Source organism: Acomys minous, assembly GCF_964271855.1.
Source record: "Acomys minous genome assembly, chromosome: 13".
In the NCBI taxonomy this organism is placed as follows: Eukaryota; Metazoa; Chordata; class Mammalia; order Rodentia; family Muridae; genus Acomys; species Acomys minous.
In genome coordinates, this window is record NC_140495.1 from 16,284,467 (window position 1) to 16,307,349 (window position 22,883).

Genomic DNA, 22,883 nt, shown 5'->3' on the forward strand with positions numbered 1-22,883 from the left:
CCCCTTTTACAAAGAACTTTCACACTAGCTGTAGCCAAAGAGCCAGTGACTGCGTTCTCTGACCTACTCTATTCTGCATACAAGGGCTCCAGAGCTCCCCCTTTTCAGAAACCAATGTGTTCCCCTGGGCCTAGGCCAAAACTCCTAGGCTTTGTACTTTACTCCAGTGGCCACCTTAAATACTTCTACCTGCTAGAAAGATGTCTTGCTCTTAAAGCCAGTAGGCATAAGGACAGCAGGGATGGGCTGTGTTCCGGGTGTTTCCACAGGCACTTTGTGAAAAGATACTGTTTCTTTCTCCTACCCTGCTTCCTGCTGTCACATGGAGCATGAGCAGGGCAAGGGCCTTGGCCTAACTCTTGACTTGTGCAGAGCTCTGTGTCCTGTGCTCTTGTGTTCCTGATCTCACCTGCCTGCTCTGTTCTCTTGTCCTCTGGTCTTCTGGTTTTTCTTCTGACAGATCCCAGAGACTGCAGGTGTTTGCTCCTTACTGCACTTTCTCTCAGTTTGCCTCATCCTGAACACTCTTCAGAAATCAGCTTACTCTGGCCATCATAGGCAGCTTCAGTCTCTGGCCAGATATCTCTCTCGGCCACAGTGCCTTGCTTGGCCAGTACTTTCAGCTACAGGGCCTGACATGCCACTTGTATGCTGGCTACACAGAGCAACCTAGAGAAGCCTCAGGCTGTAGGCAGCTTCTCTAAGTGGGAAGTTCAACAAGTAACCTCGGTTCACACCATCTCTTTCCACCCTTCAGCGGTGCCAGCAGCCCCCAGCAGCTGGAGCCTGGATAGCGGAGCCCAAGAGGCCCAGCCCTTCCTGTCTGCCCTCATGGGGCACATCCTGGCCCCCCCAGTGCCTCCCCGAAGCCTGCTGCATGGTAAGCGGGTCCCCCAAGTAGTTTCTGGTCTCAAACTCTGACCAAGGGCTAGATCAGCTGCTGTCTAGACCATCTCTGCCAAGAAGAACCGATCCACACCACAGAAAGGAGCCTGCTGAGTATTGGGGCCAGTAAAGTTCTGCGCCCTGCAAGCTAGCTCAGTAAGGCCACCTCAGCAGGGAGGCTGAAGACAACAAGACCAACTGTGCCAGATGCACCACTCACCAGCCTGCCATCAACCAGCCAGTGGACTAGAGCTTCTCCTGCCTTAGGCCTGCTGTTCCATGGGCTCTGAAGCACTCAACTTTCCTAGCCTCCTGTGTGAAACCTGTATTTTGTAGACTGTCAAGTGTTAAGAAAGGTGTTCTGTGGCCTTCAATAGCGAGGTATTCTCAGGGGACTTTTCCACACCTGCCCAGTACCCAGCAAGGTGATGCTACTGTGCAACTTGTGCAAGGGTCCCCAGCTGAGGCTCTGGTTCTGTTCCTATTCCAGGTCATTACTCCCTACACTTTGACGCCTTCCATCACCCCCTGGGTGACACCCCCCCAGCGCTTCCTGCCCGGACGCTGCGCAAGGTAATGTACTGAATGAAGCAAGTGTCCCACCGCCTCATCTGCCGTAGTCACCCCTGGGGCCTACAAGAGGAAGCTGAACCCTCCCCTGCTCCTGTCCTGAAAGCCTAAGCTGGCAGAAGCTGGGGGTGGCCAGAGCCACACTAGAGCTGCGGGTGACCCATGCATCCTGCAACAAATTCGATGAGGACAGGGAGATCAGAGGGTCTTGTGGACAACACATGGCAACAAGAGTATATGCATAGTGAGCACTGAAAAACTTGGGAGGGGTCTCTGCCCGGAGCACAGGCTCTCAACACACTATAGTCCAGTAGCTAAATAAATGTCCCTGTGGTAGATTATACAGTTTTAAAAACTAGTTTCAACTGGAAATGAGAAACATCAGGCAGTAAAGTTTTATGAAAATTTCAAGAAGTAAAATTTGAATCCTGTTGTTAGCTTAACTTTTTTGCAAATGGGAAAAGACCAAGTCTGTGAGAGATTTTAGCAGCAGAATAACATTTGATCTGTGGCCAACTAGGGTTCCTTCTGCCTGATGACTCAGCCTTCCTGTCAGTAACTCAACTACACCCAACCTGGGACTTAGCCCCAGGAACATCAACACCCAGCAGCTAGGGCAGGGCATTTATTGGCCCTCTCAAGTAATATTGATTCTGGGGCTCCACTAGCTTGCTTTGGGGCGGTGGGAGATAATTAGGGGAGTTATTGCTGAAGAAACAAACATGAAGCTGGTGAGATCTTAAATTCATGGATAAGCAGACTCTTGGCCTCCACATGGCAGGCCAGGCCACCTGTCTAGAGAGAGGGGTTCTAACTTACCCACCCTTTCCTTCGCACAGTCTCCTCTCCACCCCATCCCAGCCTCCCCTACAAGCCCCCAGTCGGGCCTGGATGGCAGCAACTCTACGCTGTCTGGCAGTGCTAGTAGCGGTGTGTCCTCCTTGAGTGAGAGTAACTTTGGGCACTCCTCAGAGGCCCCACCTCGAACAGACACCATGGACTCCATGCCGAGCCAGGCCTGGAATGGCGATGAAGACCTTGAGCCACCCTACCTCCCTGTCCACTACAGCCTCTCTGAGTCTGCTGTCCTTGACTCCATCAAGTCCCAGCCATGCAGAAGCCACTCAGCCCCAGGGTGTGTCATCCCTCAGGACCCCATGGACCCACCCGCGCTGCCACCCAAGCCCTACCACCCCCGCTTGCCCGTCCTAGAGCACGATGAGGGTGTGCTGCTGCGGGAGGAGGCTGAGAGGCCCAGGGGCCTGCACCGCAAGGCCTCGCTGCCTCCCGCCAGTGCCAAGGAGGAGCAGGCCCGCATGGCCTGGGAGCACAGCCGAGGGGAGCAGTGAGGAGCCAAGAGGCAGCTGCACCACCATCTTCCATGAGCAGCTTGCCCCAGGCACTCCGCGTCTGAAAAGCAAGTCCCTCCCAGGGAGCTAGAGGCTTGGCACTCAGGAGAAAACCACCAGAGTCTCTGTTCTACTGCCGCGAACTCATGTATTGCCATGTGCAGAGGCCACAGCAGCATGAAGGGTTGTGGTTTCTCTTTTATTTTACTTTTTGTTTCCATTTTTTCTGGGTTTTTCTTTATGCAGTAGTTGCTTTCTTCCTCCTGCAGTTCCAGACCACATGGAGCTATCTGGAAATATTGCACAGACAGAACTGCTTTGCAGTATTGCAAAGTCCAGGAGTAGGAGCCCAGGCCCTCCCCTCCAGGATAGAGATCTGAAGAACGGAAATTGCACTAGGGACCTCTTCCTTTGCCGTATGGACAGAAAAATGAATGACTGCATTCAGGGATTGCAAGGACCACATGGACTACATGTCACAGGTGGACAAAGGGGCCGTTTTACACAGATGCTTGCCCACCCGCCCACTCTTCCATCTAGGAGTGTGCAACTGAGGCTAGTCAGGCACATGCCTGGCCTAGCTGCATGCCCGGGGCACACTGCCAGGCTCCCACGGCCAGCCTTGCCTCTTATCCCACTTTGGACATTATACGTCACTTTCATTTCGGACCCTTTGCTCCTTTCCACTCAAAACACCTCATGATCTGCAGAAGCCTCCCTGGCTCAATGGACTTGCAAGGGTTCTCTCTCAAGCCCTGCGGCCTGAATGGCGTGAAGCTAGAAGGGCTGTCACTCCTGCAGGGAGTCAGGCCTCTTCCCTTGTATTGGAGAGAGCTGGTGTAAGAGTGGGGCTGGAGTGTGGCAGGAGCCAGAAAGCCTCTTCGCTTTCACAGGTGGCCCCAAACGCCTGCCATTTAGCGCCTGAATCAGGGATTTTCAGCACTACCTCTGAGCCTTGGGGTTGGCTGCCCAGCCTGGCTTCCAGGCCCTGAGGATGTGTGGTCAGGTTCAGGAAGCTCCTGGGTTTAAAAAAACAAAACAAAAATGGTGGGAGGAAACCTCTCCTTTAGGAAGCAGAGAGCCACACAGGTAAAACTTAACTTCCAAGCAGCCAAGTACTGAAACCCCCACTCCAAACCTGTAGGGACTGACCGCTGCCACTCAGGGTTCAGGACAGGCAGAGGGCAGTTTTTCTAACCTCCCCAGTCTGTTAGGCAGGGCAGTGGTGACTTTATAGGAAATTCTTTCATGTCAGGGCACTGATTTTTCTCTTGGTATTGTGATGGGGGTGTGGTACTATTTTACCAGGGTGCTTCTAAGTTACTTTTTAAGATAACTTGAGACAATTGTTTTCCTTTTATTTGCTTGCATTCACATCAGTGATGGCCATAAGACTGCCTCCTCCTTGTTGAGCAGGTATGTTGCTCCCCCACTCCCTTAACTTGTTGGCCTTCTGGCCTCCTGTGGCCAAATTCTGGGCCTTAGCTGCTCATCCCTTCTCCACAATTCTTTCCCCAAACAGAAAAACCCATGGTCATGGTGTTTTTCTCTTATATACAAGTTTAATAGAACTGCCAGCAAATAACCCATTTTCCTTCAGAGTGTGTTGGGGTCCAGGGTCCAACAGTGTAGGGCCTTCCAATACCCTCAGGATCGTTCAGGCACAGTAAAGCAGACTGCTGAGGATTTAGGCCAATCCAAGTAGCCCAGCTCCGAGGGCACACACCTGTTCCTGCGCCCAGCCTCACTGGTGAGCTTGTCTCGGGACCGTTTGGGTGCACAGGCATGAGGGTCAAGGTGCAGCTTTGAATGTGATGCTTAGGTAGGGCAGCTTCAGGTTTCCAGGCACATTTGAACCTCAGTCCATGGAGGCAGCCAACCATCACATGCAGACATCTCCCTTCTCCACTTGGTGGCACAGGAGGTAGGGAAGGGAATGGTAGGGCTAAGTTCCTTGACCTTGCTTTATGCAAGGTGAAAATATATTTATGTTGTTCCTCTCGTTTTCCCTAACTGGATGAAATGGACCTATTCTGAATACTTTTTATTGAAAAACCAGCCATTGTGAGGGAAATGGGAGGTCAGAGATCAGAATCCTTTGAAAAGATTGTGAAATACTGATTTTCATTCTTTGAAGCTTATTTGTAAATACCTATTTGAATGCTGTGTATTTGTACAGGAATTTGAGCAAAAAATGTATAGAGTGTGATGTCTAATTGGTAATAAGCCCTATAAATGTGTTTTTAACCTCTGGCATTCTGTGCTTATTTAAAACAAGAAAACTTCTAACCATTTCTTTTGTGTATTCATGTCTAAAGAAAAACTGGTTTAAAATGATCTTACCTGTACCAGAAAAGTTAAAGAAAAAAATTTTGTGCCGGTGTCCAAGAGGCATTTTCCTGTATATATTGTGGTAGCATGTTATAAATCCAACAAGTCATGTGAACTTTAGATGTAAATACTGCCGATGGACTCCCCCACTCCCCTGACTGCTGTGATGTGAATTAAAGATGAATACCTGATATTGATCCACTGATTTCACTGAATGGGAGCATAAAGTGCCCCTCTCAAAATCCTGTCGCCGGGCTCCAAGCCCTTTTAACTCCAGAATACCACCTTTCCGCACTTAGCCGGCCGCTCTCTGTACTGTGCCTTCAAAGGGCTAAGCCCTTGCACTTGGCTTCAGGGCAGTCCAGTTCCCGTCTCCGCGGCTCCAAGAGTGGGACACGAAACCTCCCAAGTCCCCCTGGCCTCCACTGGGAAACTCCCAACGCCCCGGCTCGCAGCCTTTTCGGCGGGCTGGGTCCTCAGAGGCCCAGACAGCAGCTGACTTGGCAGGCCCCGAGCCTCTCCGCTAGGAGCCTCTGCAGTCCGACCCAGTATCAGGCGGGGTCTAAGCAGCGGGCGAATGAAGGTGGACGCTCCCAAAGATTGGTTCGCCAATCCACGTGGCGTTTAAAAACAAGGAACTGCTTCTGATCCGTGCTTGCGCCGCCTGTCCTGCTGGATATGGGCTGACGCCGGAAATCCTGCACTACGAGTCTCGGGTCCGGGAGGGAGTGGGTCTGGAGCCAAGACGGGGTACTCCGGACTAGTAACCAGATTGTGTGGGTGCCCCGTAAACAGCAAAGGCGGCTGCCCTTACCCGACATGGCGGCTCGTGCAGCTTCCGCCCAGCCTCTTTCTATGGACCGCCCAGGTTCAATCAGCAACCGACAACTGTCTGGGGTCCGGACGCCACCAGCCAATGAGGAAGGGCAGCGTGGAGCCGTCGGTCTGGGCTCCGGGGCACGTGGGCCAATAAGGACGCGGCATATGGGTGGGCGCGGGGGCCGCCTGCCAATGGGAAGCTCCGGTTTGTGTTCCAGCCCCCACCACCACCAGGCGGCGCACCGCGCCGGGTGCGGTTCATTCGCTCGGCGGCGGCGGTGGTGGCGACGGCCGAGGAGGATGTGGGCTACGCGCGGGCTGGCGGTCGCGCTGGCCCTGAGCGTGCTGCCAGACAGCCAGGCGCTGCGACCAGGCGACTGCGAAGGTGCGGGGGTCGGGGGTGGGGGGCGCGGAGCCCAACCAAACTGAGAGGGCGGGCGGGGGCGACGGCCCATCCCGGGGAGTTGGGGGGGCGGGGGGAGCGTCGACTGGAGCAAGGGGCCTCGGAATTATTTCCCGGGCCTAGAAACGTTGACCCGTTGAAGGGAAAGCGTCGGTTCTGTTGCGTTGAAAACTTGGCTGGGAGCCCACATCGCGGGAGTTTTTATCCCTTCCCATCACTTTAGAGATGACGGGAAGGGACTCCGCGGGCCACAACCGTCTCGCGGTTGCCAAGCTGCATTTAAGACTTCGGTGTTGTATTTGGAATTGTGGAGGTGCACTTTGATCGTTTTCTTCAGCCTCCAGTCTGTCCCTTATGAGGTCACAGTGAGCTCCCTCTCAAGGACACGTGTCCACTCTCCACGTAAACTTGAAAAGAGCTGGGAGGAGTGTGTGTGTGGTCACTGGGGTAATGGTCATTCCCGACATGCACTGGGTCCTAGGACCCCAGCAACCTAAGGGTTCTGTGCACCTGTGAGTACCTGAGACACAACCAGTGATGAAGAACGTTTAAATGATCACCTCATCCCTTCTGTCAAAACTACTGACAGAGTTTCTTCCTGGTAAATGGGGACTAGTCATTGCTTACTATCTTCCTTCCCTCTTTTCCAGTTTGTATTTCTTATCTGGGAAGATTTTACCAGGACCTCAAAGACAGAGATGTCACATTTTCGCCAGCCACTATTGAAGAAGAACTTATAAAGTTCTGCCGTGAAGCAAGAGGCAAAGAGAATCGGTTGGTGAGTAGCTGGCCCCGGCTCTTGTGGACGGTCCACTTCATGATGGACGGGTCTGTAAACTAATGTGAGACTGAAGTGGTTTTAGCCTCTATTTATTAAGCATCTACTGTGAGCCAGGATTTGTAATGACAGGCAAATGCATGTGCCATGAAGAAAGTAAGACTAGGATAGGTCGGCGGGTGGAGTGGGAGCCATTAGAGAAAGTAGTCAGAGGCGTCTCTGAGGAAGGGGATCAGAAAAATACAATGAGTGCTCAAAGGCCAGGAAGGGTTTGCTGTGTTTCGGATCAGAAGGAGTTAGGTGCCCCAAGATGGCCAGAGCCAAGTCAAGGACAAGAGCCCTGGGTAGCTTCAGCCTTTGTGGCTTTAGTTTCCGTGGCTGTCTCTCACTAGAACTCTGATGACGTCTAAACTTATCAGAACTCTGGACTGAGCATACATCAAGTGCCTAGGGCTTAACTAGATCTGGACAGTACTGAAAAACTGAGGCCCTGGCAGAGAGAGGTTTTCGTTTCCTTCATTTGTTTTTTGAGACAGGGTTTCTATGTGTAGCCCTGGCTGTTCTGGACTTGGTAAACCAGGCTGGCCTGGAACTCACAGAGATCCACCTGCCTCTGCCCCTCTGGGTGCTGGGATTAAGGCGTGCGCCCAGCTGGCAGAGGTTGTCAAGATGACCTAAGGACTGTTAGCTGGAGCTAGCTGGTCATGGATCTGTGCTGCTCTTGCTTAGGGCCTGAGCTTAATTCCCAGCACCCATAACACATTATAACTCCAGCTCCAGGGAATCTAGTGCCTGCACGGACATTCATTTACCCATACACATACTTTGGGGGAGGGGGGATTTCGAGACAGGGTCTCTCTGTGTAGCCTTGGCTGTCCTGGACTTGCTTTGTAGACCAGGCAGGCCTTGAATTCACAGGGATCCACCTGCCTCTGCCTCCCAAGTGCTAGGATTAAAGGCGTGCGCCACCACGCCCAGCTCCATAATTTTTTTTTAAAGATTTTTCTTTTTCTTTTTTCCCCTCCAATAGTGCTACTACATTGGGGCCACAGATGATGCCGCCACCAAGATCATCAATGAGGTGTCGAAGCCGCTGGCCCACCATATCCCTGTGGAGAAAATCTGTGAGAAGCTGAAGAAGAAAGACAGCCAAATCTGCGAACTAAAATATGGTGAGTGTGGCCTTGAGCTGAAGTTTGTAGCCAAAAGAGTCATTTTGAGTGGGTGTGTAGCATAGTTGAGGATCTCTGTGTTGCAGGGACCAGACTGCTACATCAAAGCTAGGTAGGCCAGGAGTTGAGAGGGTGACTTGTTAGCACACTCTGAAGGAAGGAGAATTAGCCAAAAGGCCTTCTGATAAGAAAGCAGTGCAGAGGGAGAGTGCTGCGTGCAGGACATGGGTGGACAAAGTGCTCAGGGCCTCGGGGTTTGCTGAGGAATTTGGATTTTAGTCTTAGTGAAGTTGGGAGCATTGGAAGTTTTCAAGCAGAGGTTAACACACTTGTCATGGCTGTACGTCTGATGGCTTTAAAACCTATAGCCCATCTGGTTGCACGTAATCCTGTAAGGTCTAAACAGTGCCAGTGTTTATTGGACCTCAAGTGTCCAGGAGCCTTGTGTTGGCGCATTTGGTATCCTGGTTGGTTCTGGTATAAGTTTGTCTGGGTCACACGAGTTACGGGGTAGGAATCGGACTCTGGTGCCTCATGGGCAGTCGGGATATGTCTGCTTCACCATCAGCCTGGAATAGCCCTTCTATGATGACACATAGGAACTAGAGCTCTGTTCCTCCTCTGAACCCTGTGGGTTCCCTGCACTGTGTGTCCTGTAGTGGACACTGACAGCCTGAGGTGGCCCTCGTGGTGAGGAGTGCCAGTTCCCTCAGGGGTGCAGTTTGCATGTCTGCCCTGCCACAGTCGAGCTGCGTCTTGAGGAGTGGTTGGCATGCAGCACCTCCCACCAGCCGTTTGCTCTCCCGCTCTCCCTGCAGACAAGCAGATTGACCTGAGCACAGTGGATCTCAAGAAGCTTCGGGTGAAAGAGCTGAAGAAGGTCCTGGACGACTGGGGCGAGGTGTGCAAAGGCTGCGCAGAAAAGTCTGACTATATCCGCAAGATAAACGAACTGATGCCTAAATACGCCCCCAAGGCAGCCAGTGCTCGGACTGATTTGTAGTCTGCCCAATTCCTGCTGCTCCTGAGGGGAAAGTTCACCTGTCTCTTCCCCAAACACCCGTTTTGTAATTTATTTTTTAAGCAGGCTCCTGACAATGCTGTGTGGAGCCTGGAGCTTTCCTAATGATGACCCTGGCTCTTCGGTGCCCCCTAACCCCACTCCCAGGTGGGGAAGAATTTACTTCCTCTTTTTGCTGGTTTACTCTAGGACTTAAAAGTTTGTCTGGGATTTTTTTATTAAAGGAAAAAAAATTTTGTCTTTGGAGAGTTGAGCTGACACAAGATTCTGTCCTATAAATCTTCTGGTTTATCTTTCCAATCGAAAAAGGCCCCTGGGCCTGCCAGTGCTGAGAGCCAGAAACTCCCATAACAGAGCTTAAGGGCTTATTAGGGTAGCCAAAGTGTGTGGGTTCTGGGCTTCGGGGTACCCCATACTTCAGCCTAATAAAGTTAGGCTTGACACCCCCCCACACACACACCCCAAGCCCCTTTCCAATGCAGTAGGAGGGCCTGAAGATGGGCCTGTTCCTGGGCTGAGGTTAAGTCTAAGGCACATCTACATTTTGGCTCAGCATATGCAGAATAAACAAGTCTCTGCACTTGGGTGCAGGTGGTCAGCATCGCACTGTACCCCACTTACTCGTCCTTTGCGGTTCCTGTCTAGTGTCGGAACAAGGCCCCTTGCTTCCTTGGATTCTTCCAAAGAAGGCAGGAGTCCGTTTACACAGAAGCAGGAGAGGCCGAGAGCTGTGTTCAGTATGGCTTCAGTGCTCCCTTGGGCTTGTGAACTGTGCCTCAGTGGGGACATCTGCCTCTTGCTGCCTCCAGTGATGTGAAAGGCTGAAGTTTTCCAATGAGCTGATCTTAGCTCACTTCTTGTGTGGTCCCTAAGTTTACTTTGCATCCCTGGGGCCTGCCTTTGATCCTGCCACTCCTGTTTCTTCCATGTTCCTCTTGGATTTGTCTCCTGCCAGTTGCTTCCTGCTCGTGGGAGGGAAGAGCTGAGTGCATTCTTCGGCATCCTGCTTGTACTTGATTGGATCCAGCAACCATCCATCTGGCGAGTACTTACACCCTAGTGGCCTTCAGGTCCCCTTGCCCAGGCTTCACCTCACCTCCTGGTTGTGACCAGAACACTAGCCAGCAAGATGTCAGCACGCCAAGAAATGATAACTAATGACACTACCTTGGCTCCACAGCCCTACCTTTCCGGCCTCCTGTCCGACCGGACACCTATAGCAGAAAGTTGGATCCGGTGGCGCCAAGATGCTTGTCTGTAGGCTACAAGTGCATTCTTTCTAGTTACCGTGCTTGGAGCCAGGGAAATTTCAACCTGCACCTATAGTCTTTGTTTTCAGAGTTGTCAGGACAACGCCTGAAGAATCTAGACACAGAAGATGCCTGAAATGTGGGTCCTGGACAGGGTGTAGCGATCCTTGTGTGCCCACCTTCAAGAATGTCCCCTTTGGTCTCAGTCAGAAAACGCCACGGAGGGGAATAGGATTTCTTCAACCTAGTGGCAGGTTCGAGTGAGATACAACATTTAAAGTGGCCGCTCCTGTTCCAGTGGACACTGGATCTAGCTAGCCCTGGAGCACAAAGCCTATGCTCCAGAGGGAACCCGCGCACGCACGGCAGCGTGGTGCCTATAGCCCCCGCCAGCCGCGCGGTGGCGCCGGAGCCCGCAATCAGGCTGGCTCCCCTGGGTGCCAAGATGTCACGTGGTGCCGGGCCGCGGAGCCCACTGATAGGCGCCGAGCGAAACTCTCGTTCCGCCCACCTCGGTCACGTGGTACGACCGGCGCAGCTTGATAACGCAGCTCCCGGCCCCTCGGCGCCGCTCCCGCCCCGCCCCGCCGCCGCCGCCGCGCCGAGTCCTTTTGTCCAAGATGGCGGCGCCGGGGGCGCTGCCTCCTGGGCCGCCGCCACTGCCGCTGTGAGGAGCCTGCGGGCCGCCCGCCCGCCGCGCCGGCGCCATGAAGCGGCAGAACGAGCGAGACTCCAGCCCGAGCGGGCGTGGCTCGTCATCGTCCGCCAAGCGGCCGCGGGAGCGCGAACGGGAGGCAGAGGCGGGCGGGCGGCGAGCAGCGCACAAGGCCTCCGGAGGCACCAAGCACCCGGTTCCAGCGCGGGCTCGTGACAAGCCCCGAGGCAGTGGCAGTGGCGGCGGCGGCGGGCATCGCGACGGTCGCGCTGCCGGGGATGCGAATCACCGAGCGGGCAGCGGGCGCTCCTCGGGCGCGCCCGGAGGCGGAGGACGAACCGGCAAGGCCTCGGGGGACCCGGGTGCTGGCGGCGCGTCGCCCCGTGCATCTCCGCTCCCGCCGCCCCCGCCGCCCCCCGGGGCGGAACCTGCGGGTCCCGGCTCCACGGCGGCTCCGGAATACAAGACGCTCCTCATCAGCAGCCTGAGCCCCGCGCTGCCGGCAGAGCACCTGGAGGACCGGCTCTTCCACCAGTTCAAGCGTTTCGGTGAGATCAGCCTGCGCCTGTCGCACACACCGGAGCTGGGCCGCGTGGCCTACGTGAACTTCCGGCACCCACAGGACGCGCGCGAGGCTCGCCAGCACGCCCTGGCCCGCCAGCTGCTGCTCTACGACCGGCCGCTCAAGGTGGAGCCGGTGTACCTGCGCGGCGGCGGGAGCAGCCGGCGGAGCAGCAGCAGCAGCGCCGCCGCCTCCACGCCGCCCCCGGGGCCCCCCACGCCCGCCGATCCTCTGGGCTACCTGCCGCTGCACGGGGGCTACCAGTACAAGCAGCGCTCGCTGTCTCCGGTAGCCGCCCCGCCCCTGCGGGAGCCCCGCGCTCGGCACGCCGCCGCTGCCTTCGCCCTGGATGCTGCGGCCGCCGCCGTGGGCCTGTCTCGGGAGCGGGCCCTGGACTACTACGGGCTGTACGACGACCGCGGGCGCCCCTACGGCTACCCGGCCGTGTGCGAGGAGGACCTGATGCCGGAGGATGACCAGAGAGCTACTCGGAACCTCTTCATCGGGAATCTGGACCACAGTGTATCTGAGGTGGAGCTTCGACGGGCCTTCGAAAAGTACGGCATCATTGAGGAGGTGGTCATCAAGAGGCCTGCCCGCGGCCAGGGTGGTGCCTATGCTTTCCTCAAGTTTCAGAACCTGGACATGGCACACAGGGCAAAGGTGGCTATGTCTGGCCGGGTGATTGGCAGAAACCCCATAAAGATAGGCTACGGCAAGGCTAACCCCACCACCCGCCTCTGGGTGGGGGGTCTTGGACCTAACACCTCGCTGGCAGCCCTGGCCAGAGAATTTGATCGCTTTGGGAGCATTCGAACCATCGATCATGTCAAAGGGGACAGCTTTGCCTACATCCAGTACGAGAGCCTGGACGCAGCCCAAGCTGCCTGTGCTAAAATGAGGGGCTTTCCCTTGGGTGGTCCAGATCGCAGGCTCCGGGTGGATTTTGCCAAAGCAGAGGAGACTCGCTATCCCCAGCAGTACCAGCCCTCACCTCTCCCTGTGCATTATGAGCTGCTCACTGACGGATATACCCGGCATCGAAACCTGGATGCTGACCTTCGGGTGCGGGATAGGACCCCTCCACACCTTCTGTATTCAGACCGAGACCGGACCTTTTTGGAAGGGGACTGGACCAGCCTCAGTAAAAGTTCGGACCGCAGAAACAGCCTAGAGGGCTACAGCCGCTCAGTGCGCAGCCGGAGTGGTGAGCGCTGGGGGGGTGATGGGGACCGGAGCATAGCCAAGCCCTGGGAAGAGAGACGCAAGCGGAGGAGCCTTTCCAGTGACCGAGGGAGGACAACTCATTCCCCTTATGAGGAACGGAGCAGGACCAAGGGTGGGGGACAGCAGTCTGAGCGAGGCTCAGACCGCACCCCTGAGCGTAGCCGAAAGGAGAACCACTCCAGTGAAGGGACCAAGGAGTCAGGCAGCAACTCCCTCAGCAACAGCAGACATGGTGCGGAGGACAGGAGCCACCATCACCACCACCACGAGGCTCCAGACTCTTCCCATGGGAAGAAGAGTAGAGAGAGTGAACGTAATCATCGGACCACTGAGGCAGAGCCCAAGACTCTTGAAGAGCCAAAACACGAGACCAAAAAGCTAAAGACTCTTTCGGAATATGCTCAGACACTGCAGCTGGGTTGGAGTGGGCTTCTAGTGTTGAAAAATAGCTGCTTCCCAACATCTATGCACATCCTAGAGGGGGACCAGGGAGTTATCAGTGGCCTCCTCAAAGACCACACCTCTGGCAGCAAGCTGACCCAGCTAAAGATTGCCCAGCGCCTTCGACTGGACCAGCCCAAGCTGGATGAGGTCACCCGTCGCATCAAGCAGGGGAGCCCCAACGGCTATGCCGTGCTCCTAGCCATCCAGTCACCCCCCAGTGGGCCTGGTTCTGAGGGGATGCCCACAGTGGAGCCAGGCCTACAGAGGCGGCTTCTCAGGAACCTGGTCTCCTACTTGAAACAGAAGCAGGCTGCAGGGGTGATCAGCCTGCCGGTGGGCGGGTCTAAGGGCAGAGACAGCACTGGCATGCTCTATGCCTTCCCACCCTGCGACTTCTCACAGCAGTACCTCCAGTCAGCATTGAGGACATTGGGCAAGTTAGAGGAAGAACACATGGTGATAGTGATAGTCAGAGACGCTGCCTAGCCCACACCTGTTTGCTCCAGCTGTGTTTGTGACACACAAGCAGTTATTTTAAAGATCTGCTCCCTTCTCTACCTACCTTACCCCTTTGGTTGGAATTCTCTGCTGGGTTGTTGTGGTTCATGTGGTGGCCTCCTGTCCACTGCTGAAATTAAATTCTTAGATTTGGGAGGGGGGGATTGCTGGTTTGTTTTTTTGTTTGTTTGTTTTTATAAGAAGAAACTCCTGTTATGTTTCCTGTGTATGAGATAGTGTCTGCTGTATTCTGTATTTTTTTATATTTTATTTTATTTTTTGACTAACTGTATGGAAAATTGTCAGTAAAGCCTTTTGTCAGAGGATGGATTTTCAATCCCTCCAGAGTCCTGGTTTAATCAGGTTTTGTTCTTAAAAAATGGAAGACTTCCCTCAGCACGTGTCCTATGTCATGTTGTTGGCACCACTGTTTCTAAAGGTTGTGCTGCATTGGTGGCCAGCAGGCTTATGTTGTATGGGCCCCGTTAAACACCCTAACCCGAGCCCATTCAGAGCAAAGGCCTGGGCCTAAGATCGGTGCCAACAGCTACAGGTGGTTTTTGTTATTTTTTCCCTGCCCTAAATGTGTGCTTTAGTTTGAGCAATGCTTTTGGACAAAGCGCCCAGTTAGAACACCTGTTTAACAGGCTAGTTTTCAGTTGTGTAGTCTTGCATTTGGGGGAAGGAACAGTGCAATATTGATGTCAAGAGGCCTTGTGTGTGATGGGACTGGGTTCCCTCTGGTTCAGTCTTTTGATCTTCCCATAGTTTAGGGTCTGCAGTATCAGTCAGCTGCCTGATTCCCAGGGGTCCTAGAGGCAAAACACTAGTGTGCAGGGTGAGAGGCAGCCTGACTTGCTAATCTTGAGTGTGCTTCCTTTGATCTCTCAGGGCTGTCAGAGCGGCCTGTGCCGCAGTCAAACCTCCAGCTTTGTGGCAAACAGACTCCAACTACAGTGCTCAGAGCTGCAAGGGAGTCAGTGCCAGGAAGATGTCCTTAATGAGTGACATAGTGTTCCGTGCCCTGACCCAGATACCAGGTAAGGAAATGGATACTGCTTTGTGAGAGTTGTTAAGTGGTGGGCTAGAGCCCAAATCCTTGTCAGCTATGGTGAGGAGGAAGCAGGCTAAGTAATCCTATGTCTGGGAGGCAAAGTGGCCTGAGGAATTTTAGGCTCTGCCTTTGCTGTCTCAAGTAGGAAGCCAGATCAGGCAACAACTGTCACCACAGAGCCACACCCAGGCTCAGAATGTGGCAGTTTGGTGGTCCAAGCCAGTCAGGCTGAGGAAAATGGGACCCTGGTCAGAGGTTCTAGCCAGGCTGGTGCTTAGGGTCTGGCCCACTCCCTGATCCCCAGACAGACCTTGGAGGCTGTATGGAGGTTCATGCCTCTACAAGGACAAACTGCAGAGGGCCTCGGCCAGTATAGACCAGGTATGGCTCTAAAGAGCTGGTGTCAACCTGTGGGTCACAACCCCTTTGGCAAACCTCTCCCAAAATAGCTACATTGTGATCCATAACAGTAGCACAATTATTTATGAAGTAGCAACAAAATAATGTTATAGAGGGGGGTCACCACAACATGAAGTGTATTAAAGGGCTACAGCATTAGGAAGGTTGAGAACCACTGCTCTAAAGCATTAACATGAGAGAATGTTAACTTATCTGTGTGTGTCTACTGCAGGGGTTGGAGCCCTGCATCCCAAACAACTTCAGGGTCATGCAGAAGAGACCAGAACAGGCCTCATTTTTGAAAGCCTGTCTTACAGATCTTGAACAATGTCACAGAACAGTTGTGGCACATCTGGGCTCCTTTAACAAAGCAGGCTTCATCACCCAAGGGTACCCTTCCCAGGCAGAACCAAGTCACCTCACCCCCAGTGTCATTAACTAACCCTCTTTGGAAAGGGGCACCCTTTGGCTTTAGTGCTAACCTGTTTCTGAGTAAAGAATCACACCACACCATAACCTTCCACTTTGGACCACCTTAACCACTTCCTTTTAGTCCTTAAGACATAACAGGTTCTGTGGCCTGTCAGCCAGCCCTGCCAGCACTAGAGAAGGTGAGTCAGGTGGACATTGGCTGTGGTGTTGCATGAAGGTAAAAAACAAAAAACAAAAAACCCATGGGCAGACAAAACCCCCTAATTGGTAGTTTTCCTACCCTGAGCCTTCCTAAGTGACTCAGGCTTTGAACCCTAGTCGAACAATGAAGGTAGATGTTTTCTCACGAGGCACATTCCTAAGGGAGTGTTGTCAAGTCAACCAGAACTGTGGTTTCCTATTAAATGTGCCATCTCCACCTCAGGAGGCTGTGGCTGCTCCCAGGAGCTCCTGGCAGATGAGCTGCACTAGTGACGACAAAAGATCAGAGCCAGCATCAGACATCTACCAGCTGGTGTCAGTGAACCACTTAACGCCATGGCATGAAGCAAGTAAGGACCTAAATGGACCTAAAACAGGAAGCCAATTTTTTGCCAAGGCTTTCTTAAAAGACCAGGCTGCACCTCTGCTACAGACCACTTCAGTGTGTCAGGTTAAGCACTACCTACGCCTGCAGAGTCTTCACTGCTCTGTGTTGCTTTACCTTATAACCAGTGCAACCTTGACAGAAGAGGGCTAAGTGTGTCTGAGGCTGCGAGGTGATGTGTAACAGAAACAGGAGCCAGAATGTGGGCAAAATCAGAGATTGGCCTTTTCTATTTGCTGTGGAAAGAAAAGTGGGATGAGTAAAACATGAGCCCCTGATACTTAGCAAGTCCAGCCTGACCAAGCCTCAAGTACCTCTCAACTTTTAGCACTAAAACTGCTCAAGTCCCCCTAATCCCAGTCAAGGGGTGGCCAGAATGTTCCTTAAAGGTCACATGTGGACAGAGATGGAGCCCACCCGACCCCTTTCACCCCCATTGTTATCCTCACAAGGCCCCCAGCAACTCCAGGCCAGGCAAAAGCGACAGCCACTGTCTTCCTTGAGGACGTGCTGTGGGGAAGGCTGTGTTCTCTCACTGTGGAGTGCTCTTGCCTTCCTCACAAGTCATGCGTGGTCTTTGAAGAACTGAGGAGACAGGAGGGAAACCCCACTTGGGTGAAAGAAAACAAGGAAAGGGCATAAACAAAGACAGACTTGTAGTTTATTTTGTATTTTTTTTTTAAATAAATACACTTTACATTAAAGAAAAAGACCTTTGATTTGTAATTTCCACATTGGGGAGAAAGGGAAGGGAAAAAAAGACTTTTGAAAAACTGAATCACAAAGAGAAAGAGAGGGAGTGAATTTATACCCCTAAAGTTCTCTCAACTCCACAAAACCAGGGTCCACACGACTGTCTGCTGCCTGGCCACAAAGTAGGGAGTTAGGCATTTTCCCCAGTAAGCAGGCCGTGCCTTCCTTTCCCGTCTAGCACAAAGGAAAACAAATTAACTTGACAGCATATGAGGCAACAAAACAGGTTAAAAAATCATATATTATATTTATAATAAAATATTCTTAATCCTTATCAATTTAAGAAACCACGATTTTCCTCTTCATTTAAATAGGTATGTAAAAATGCCTCTATATTGTTCTTTAGCATCATTTTCTTCCAAAGAAAATGAAGTGCAGGGGTAGGAGACTGGTGGTGTGATTCAGACCCTCGGTTACAAATGCCTGTTGGTGTTTTGTTTTTGTTTTTTGGTTGTTTTTTTTTTTTTTTTTTTTTTTTTTCATTTTAAAGTTTTATAAAAAACTATTTCTTGTTCTTTAAGTAAAGAACATTATACAAAGAAAATATATTGTGAAACCCAGAGACATGTTTGTTTTTTCCCTTGAGGAAAGCTATGTCCGTCCTAGGAAGAGGGGACACAAACTAGGGCCTAGTCCCTGTAGGCTTTTTTTTTTATCCTTTTTGTGGTTGTTATTGTTTTTTAGAAAGGCCCTCAGATTCCAGGGAGACACTAAATCATAGTCCTCTGAATGTAGGGCACACAGCTCCTTAACAGACAGCCCTGGGAGGCAGCAAAAGGCAGGTGTTCTGAATTCATTCACTCTTGCCTGCCAAGATTCTCTTCCAAGAGGGGATGGCACATCACTCATTCAGAGATAAGATGATGTCATCTTCCAAATCAGAGTTGTCCGAGCTGTCTGCTGAAAGGTAAGAGAAGGGAGAGACAATTATATGCTAGGACTGTAGGACACCCCTGCATTCAACACATTTATGCCTGAGCAGGGTTAATTACCACTTTCCAGAAAGTAGAAAACACATCAATTAACTCCTTGGAGCTTGGCTCCAGAGAATATGCCTGTTGCTGGCAACAACAGCCACCCCTGGGATCTCTGGCTCTCTTGCCTTTCAAAAGACCTGAACTTGGAGTCCCTGCTTCCTGCCTGGGATGCCCCAGAGGGATCAAGCAAGTGTCCTCAAGCCTCCACCTGGGCACTGGGCTGCAAAGGGACAGGGCTGAGAGGAGCACAGAGGTCCCTGCCCCTGGCCTATTGTGTCCTTATGGCAGGATCCTGATCTCCAAGAAACACTAAAAAGGGAGGACCGTGGTTTGTTGAAATGAGTTCCAGACCAGCCTGTGTCAGGGCTGGGAGAAAGGAACAGGAGGGGCGAAGTCAACCGTTTTAAAGTAGCAGGTATGACAGATAAACAAGTCTAGAATGCTAACACAACAACAGTACAAATAATAGTTATTTTCTGGATCAGACCTAATGAGATTTCTTAGCTGCTCTTGCCAAAGAAAGTGGGTGATGATTAGATAGTAACTATGCTCATCTTTTCACTAGAGTCAACTTTTTACATGAATCCCCATACTTTGATAATGGATACCTTATGTGGACACACTAAAATTTATTTTTAAAAATGATAAGCAGGCTCAATCCCTTCCTCCAGGCCTCAGGACCTACAAAGGCAACCCCAGGACTCAATCCTTGTCATGCAGCTACAGAAACAGCCATCTGTCACAAACAAGTAGGAAGTCAGCAGAAACACAGAGACCAAGGGCCCCAGACTCACTCTGCAGGCAAGGAATGAACTCATTAACACTTCTGGAAGAATCCACTGAGGAATGAAACTAAGTGGTAGCAAAAGAGCTCCTCAAAGCCAACGGTGCAGGACATATCTACAGTCCTAATCTGGAAGACTAAAGCTGAAGGTGCACCGGTTCAAGGCCCGCCTGGTTACAGTGGACCTTGTCCTAACTTTTCCCTCCACCAAAGGACCCTCAAAGATACACCATGCCAAGCAAAGTCCAAGAAAACTGGTAAGTACACTTAAGACCTAGTTTTTATTCAAGAAGCTATGGAAAGGGGCTATAAAGTACGCCTGCAGCAGAGGTCCCTGCCACCCAGCCTGCCAACTTGAGTTCTAACCCTGGAGCCTACATGGCAGAGAACTGACCCCCGCAGACTATCTTTCTGACTTCCACACACTAGAAAGCATGAAATCCAAACTTTTTCTTAAAACATGAGTATGGGTGTTTTGCCTGCATGTTTATCTGTGCAACAGGTGTGTCGAGTGCCCAACAAGGTAGAAGGCATCAGATCCCCCTGGAACTGGAGCTAGACAGTTAAGACCGTCATGTAGATGCTGGGAATCAAACCCAGGTCCTGCTCTTCACCAGTGAACCATCTAAAAAGTTTTAAAAATAACAAAATTGGCCAGGCGTGGTGGCACACGCGTATAATCCCAGCACTCAGGAGGCAGAGGCAGGCGGATCTCTGAGTTCGAGGCCAGCCTGGTCTACAAAGTGAGTCTAGGACAGCCAAGGCTACACAGAGAAACTCTGTCTCGAAAAACCTAAAAATAAAAAACAAAAACAATAATAAGAACAAAACTGGAAATACTTTCATAAGGTGCCCAGAAATGTGGGCAACATAGCCCAAGCCCTGAAACACCTGGGCTCAGCCCTGGCTTGTCTACGTGGAAAGGGGTGCCCAGAAGTACAAAGCTTCGCCAGCCACTCCAAGGTACCTGAAAATTCTAGCGCAAGGTAAGGAAGGAAAAACAAAAAACGGCCCAACGTGATAAGGAGTGGGAAACGCAATGGAGTGGTCGCAGGATAAAATGCTGACACCTAAATCTAACCAGACCACGTCCCAGCAGCTGCTGAGACAAAATCTCCAGGCAGAAAGCACTGTCTACTCCCCAGTGCCACACACAGCACCTGCTCTGCCAGATGCCTCTGCAGATTTCCAAGGATCCTCCAGTGCTTATGTTATAGGCAAGCCAACAATGCCAGGCCTACCTGCCTGAGACCACCCCCCCCCCCAAGACAGACAAGGGGTTCAACCCCCTACCCCACAGTGAAAAGAGAAACCAATACTTAACTCTACCTAAGGGCTAAATAATGGCTAAGAGAGCTTTGCAGCAGCCTCCCTCTCATACAACAGGGGTCAGGTGGCAGGACTTTTACCTCGTGCCCTAACCTTTTCTCAGGCCCAAATGGTGCTGTGACCCAATCACTCCCCAGCCTCTGATCAGGACCTACCATTCTGAAAGTCTCTGCGGCAAAGGCAGATGAACTGTAAATAATCCCGCCAGTGGTCTGACCTGCTGTTGCCTTACAACATCCAGGCTTAAGAGCAAGGGGTCCCCAGAAGCTGAGCATAAAGACCCTGAAAAAAATGTGCCTCTTTTCAAGAACTAGGGTTCTGTATCTGGAGCAGCAACCCATGGGTGTGGGTTTCTATGGTTTCCACCATATAAGACTCTCTAAGTTCAGGAAGGCCGAGTTCCTTCAGAGAAGCAGAATGAGGCTTGTAATGGTGATACTTGTAAACGGTTTCGCAGTCTGGGTTCCACTGACAGCCATGAGGGACAGCAATATCCACATTGGACAGCCCACAGAACACAGGGAAGAGCAACTGAGGGAAAGCTGAAGGTGCCACTCCTGTGCCTCCACCTCAGAATCAAAGCAGAAATATCGACATGTGTTGTCATATATTACACATCAATATTATAGTGACCATATTCTCATAATTTATAGAATTAAAGGTTTTCCAGATTACCTTTGCTTTGAGAGAAGGAATTTTCAGAATGGCAAAAGGAAGGTGTACTGTTACCAAATACAAATTGAGAGGGTTTATATTCAAATCACCAATGGAAACCCTGCAGCTGGGTGTGGTGGCACATCCCTGAAATCCTAGCACTCAGAAGATGAAGAGAGACAGACTGGGGAACTTGAGCCAACCTGGGCCACATGTTAAACCATGTCAGGTGAGTCAAGATCTGAGATGACCATGCTGCCCCACATGATAAAGTAAATCCAAGTGTTGCTGGCTCAACCCTACCTATCGTGGAAGTGCAACAGCTGAGGTCAGTGTGCATCAATTGTGCCATCACTGCTGCCTAGAATTCCCCCTTTCAGAGAAACAAACAGCTCAACTGTCCCGGCCAGAGTAGGACCCAATGTAGAACTTAGTGTTTCATAACCAAAATGTATTATCCCAGTGCAGGCAAGCTAGGGCTGTGCTAGTGTCTGGAAGGCAAGCTATACCCAGCACTGGGACAGTGCAATTTACTATCAAAGCAGCCAAGTCCGCGCCCTAGAGGAAGCTGGAGCGTGGATCAGGCTCCATGCCGTGAGCAACTCTCGAGTCCGTCTCATCACCACATGGGTGGCCCTGCTGCTCTACCAAGACTCCATTTTCCTTTGCATTTAATGGGTGGGTACAGGCTTAGAAACATTACAGAATAGAAAGCCCAGATATCTTCGCTCCTCTGGTGATTAAATGCACATTAGCACATCTATGTCTCATTTACTGTTGTAAAGCATGAGCAGAAGCTGGAAGTGTCATCTGGATTGTTGGGACACGGTCACTGGTAGCGGCTCTCTGCTTTCACTCACTGCCCCATCATGGATTAAGTACACAGCCCTGTGGATGAAGGCAGTTGTCAGGGTTAGAGGAGGGGTAGGAAGGTTTCTCTAGCTTATCTCTGATGGGGAAGCACTTTTATTTTCATTGTCTAGGTTATATTTGCCCTGTTTTATGGAGATCGCTATACTGGTTAAAAGCAGGGATTCAGTTCTTAGGAATATGCTGTCTTCTCGCTGTAAGCAGGCTCGGGGAGGAACAGGACTGACCGAACAAAAAGGGAACACCCAATAATAGTCTTGCGACCCTTGTGGGTAATATTCTAACGTCTCTCCTTCAAAAAGCAGCTTTTGGCTCTTCTGTCTAGTCTATTTGAAAACTTTAAATCTTAGGTTCTGGTAAAGTATTTCTTATTTAAAAACAAAACCAGCACATCAAGTGACACTTACACATGGAGGTGGCACCAGCTTCTTGCTATTGACTGAGCGCACCTAACCTGCATTACCAACAATAGAAAGGAGGTATAATTTGTCTCTAATATCTCACTATTGATACATTGTTAAGAATATCCCTGGGTCTTTACCTGGCTCTCAGGTCATCATGACCTGAGGCTAACCCACAGAATCACCTCAACCCTTAAATAACACACACAGCAGGTGGGTTGGGACAGGAAGCCCACTCCCACCCAGAGCCTCAAGTGCTGGAGGGGACTTGCTAAGTCTCCCCTAAGGCAATCAGCTGTCAGGCTCAGCTCTACCAGCACATAAGAGGTATTTGTCCTAAAGAAAATGAGGTGGAGAATAGGTATTGTTTATGCATAGTACATGTAACAGGAGTATCTATATTAAAAACACAGTTACCCACCTCTCTCCTAGCAGGGTCATGCACAGAGGCCCTCTAATGGAGCAGCTTGGAGTTTGCTTGGCCTAGGCCATCACAACACAACACAACTTTCTGTCATGCTATATAATGATATAAATGGATGTGTTCTTACTGCTCAGTATAGTAGCAGCAAATGGCTACAGGGCATCTGTAAATGAGAAGCTAATTCTTAACTAATTCCAAGTGAACACCGCTCTGTGAAGAGCAGCTCTCATTACAGAGTGCCTACCATGTCTGTGAG

The 22,883-nt window shown here is 51.5% G+C and overlaps 4 protein-coding genes across 14 annotated transcripts in view; 3 read left to right on the forward strand and 1 right to left on the reverse strand.

Annotated features, from left to right (window-relative positions):
- DOCK3 (dedicator of cytokinesis 3) overlaps positions 1 to 5,326 on the forward strand; it is a 336,530-nt gene extending 331,204 nt beyond the window's left edge. For 5 of the 6 annotated variants that reach the window (XM_084752557.1, XM_084752558.1, XM_084752559.1 and 2 more), the window contains 3 exons: positions 758 to 880; positions 1,376 to 1,458; positions 2,295 to 5,326. In XM_084752557.1, coding sequence (XP_084608683.1) covers positions 758 to 880; positions 1,376 to 1,458; positions 2,295 to 2,804 — 716 coding nt within the window. In that variant the 3' untranslated portion in view covers positions 2,805 to 5,326. The remainder of the gene's footprint in view (positions 1 to 757; positions 881 to 1,375; positions 1,459 to 2,294) is intronic. The other variant, XM_084752562.1, reaches the window with a different exon arrangement.
- An 855-nt stretch (positions 5,327 to 6,181) lies between these two features.
- Positions 6,182 to 9,574, forward strand: MANF (mesencephalic astrocyte derived neurotrophic factor). Its single transcript, XM_084752754.1, has 4 exons — positions 6,182 to 6,339; positions 7,008 to 7,135; positions 8,166 to 8,307; positions 9,126 to 9,574. The coding sequence occupies exons 1-4, from the start codon at positions 6,255 to 6,257 to the stop codon at positions 9,308 to 9,310; spliced, it is 540 nt and encodes a 179-aa protein (XP_084608880.1). The 5' UTR covers positions 6,182 to 6,254; the 3' UTR covers positions 9,311 to 9,574.
- Positions 9,575 to 9,719: 145 nt separating this feature from the next.
- On the forward strand, positions 9,720 to 14,294 carry RBM15B (RNA binding motif protein 15B). Its single transcript, XM_084752623.1, has one exon. The coding sequence runs from the start codon at positions 11,286 to 11,288 to the stop codon at positions 13,950 to 13,952; it is 2,667 nt and encodes an 888-aa protein (XP_084608749.1). The 5' UTR covers positions 9,720 to 11,285; the 3' UTR covers positions 13,953 to 14,294.
- Positions 14,295 to 17,078: 2,784 nt separating this feature from the next.
- The window catches only part of DCAF1 (DDB1 and CUL4 associated factor 1), a 69,953-nt gene continuing 64,148 nt past the window's right edge, over positions 17,079 to 22,883 (reverse strand). For 3 of the 6 annotated variants that reach the window (XM_084752571.1, XM_084752567.1, XM_084752568.1), the window contains one exon: positions 17,079 to 18,088. In XM_084752571.1, coding sequence (XP_084608697.1) covers positions 18,030 to 18,088 — 59 coding nt within the window. In that variant the 3' untranslated portion in view covers positions 17,079 to 18,029. Of the gene's footprint in view, positions 18,089 to 21,707; positions 21,821 to 22,883 lie in introns of all 6 variants that reach the window. The other 3 variants (XM_084752570.1, XM_084752569.1, XR_014773596.1) reach the window with 2 other exon arrangements.

Bases quoted from the DNA above. Each gene is read 5' to 3' on its own strand.
- MANF (XM_084752754.1), top strand. From the start codon at position 6,255: ATGTGGGCTACGCGCGGGCTGGCGGTCGCGCTGGCCCTGAGCGTGCTG. The intron at 6,340-7,007 runs GTGCGGGGGTCG...CCTCTTTTCCAG, and splicing joins GCGACCAGGCGACTGCGAAG to TTTGTATTTCTTATCTGGGA. The intron at 7,136-8,165 runs GTGAGTAGCTGG...CCCCTCCAATAG, and splicing joins GAGGCAAAGAGAATCGGTTG to TGCTACTACATTGGGGCCAC.
- RBM15B (XM_084752623.1), top strand. From the start codon at position 11,286: ATGAAGCGGCAGAACGAGCGAGACTCCAGCCCGAGCGGGCGTGGCTCG.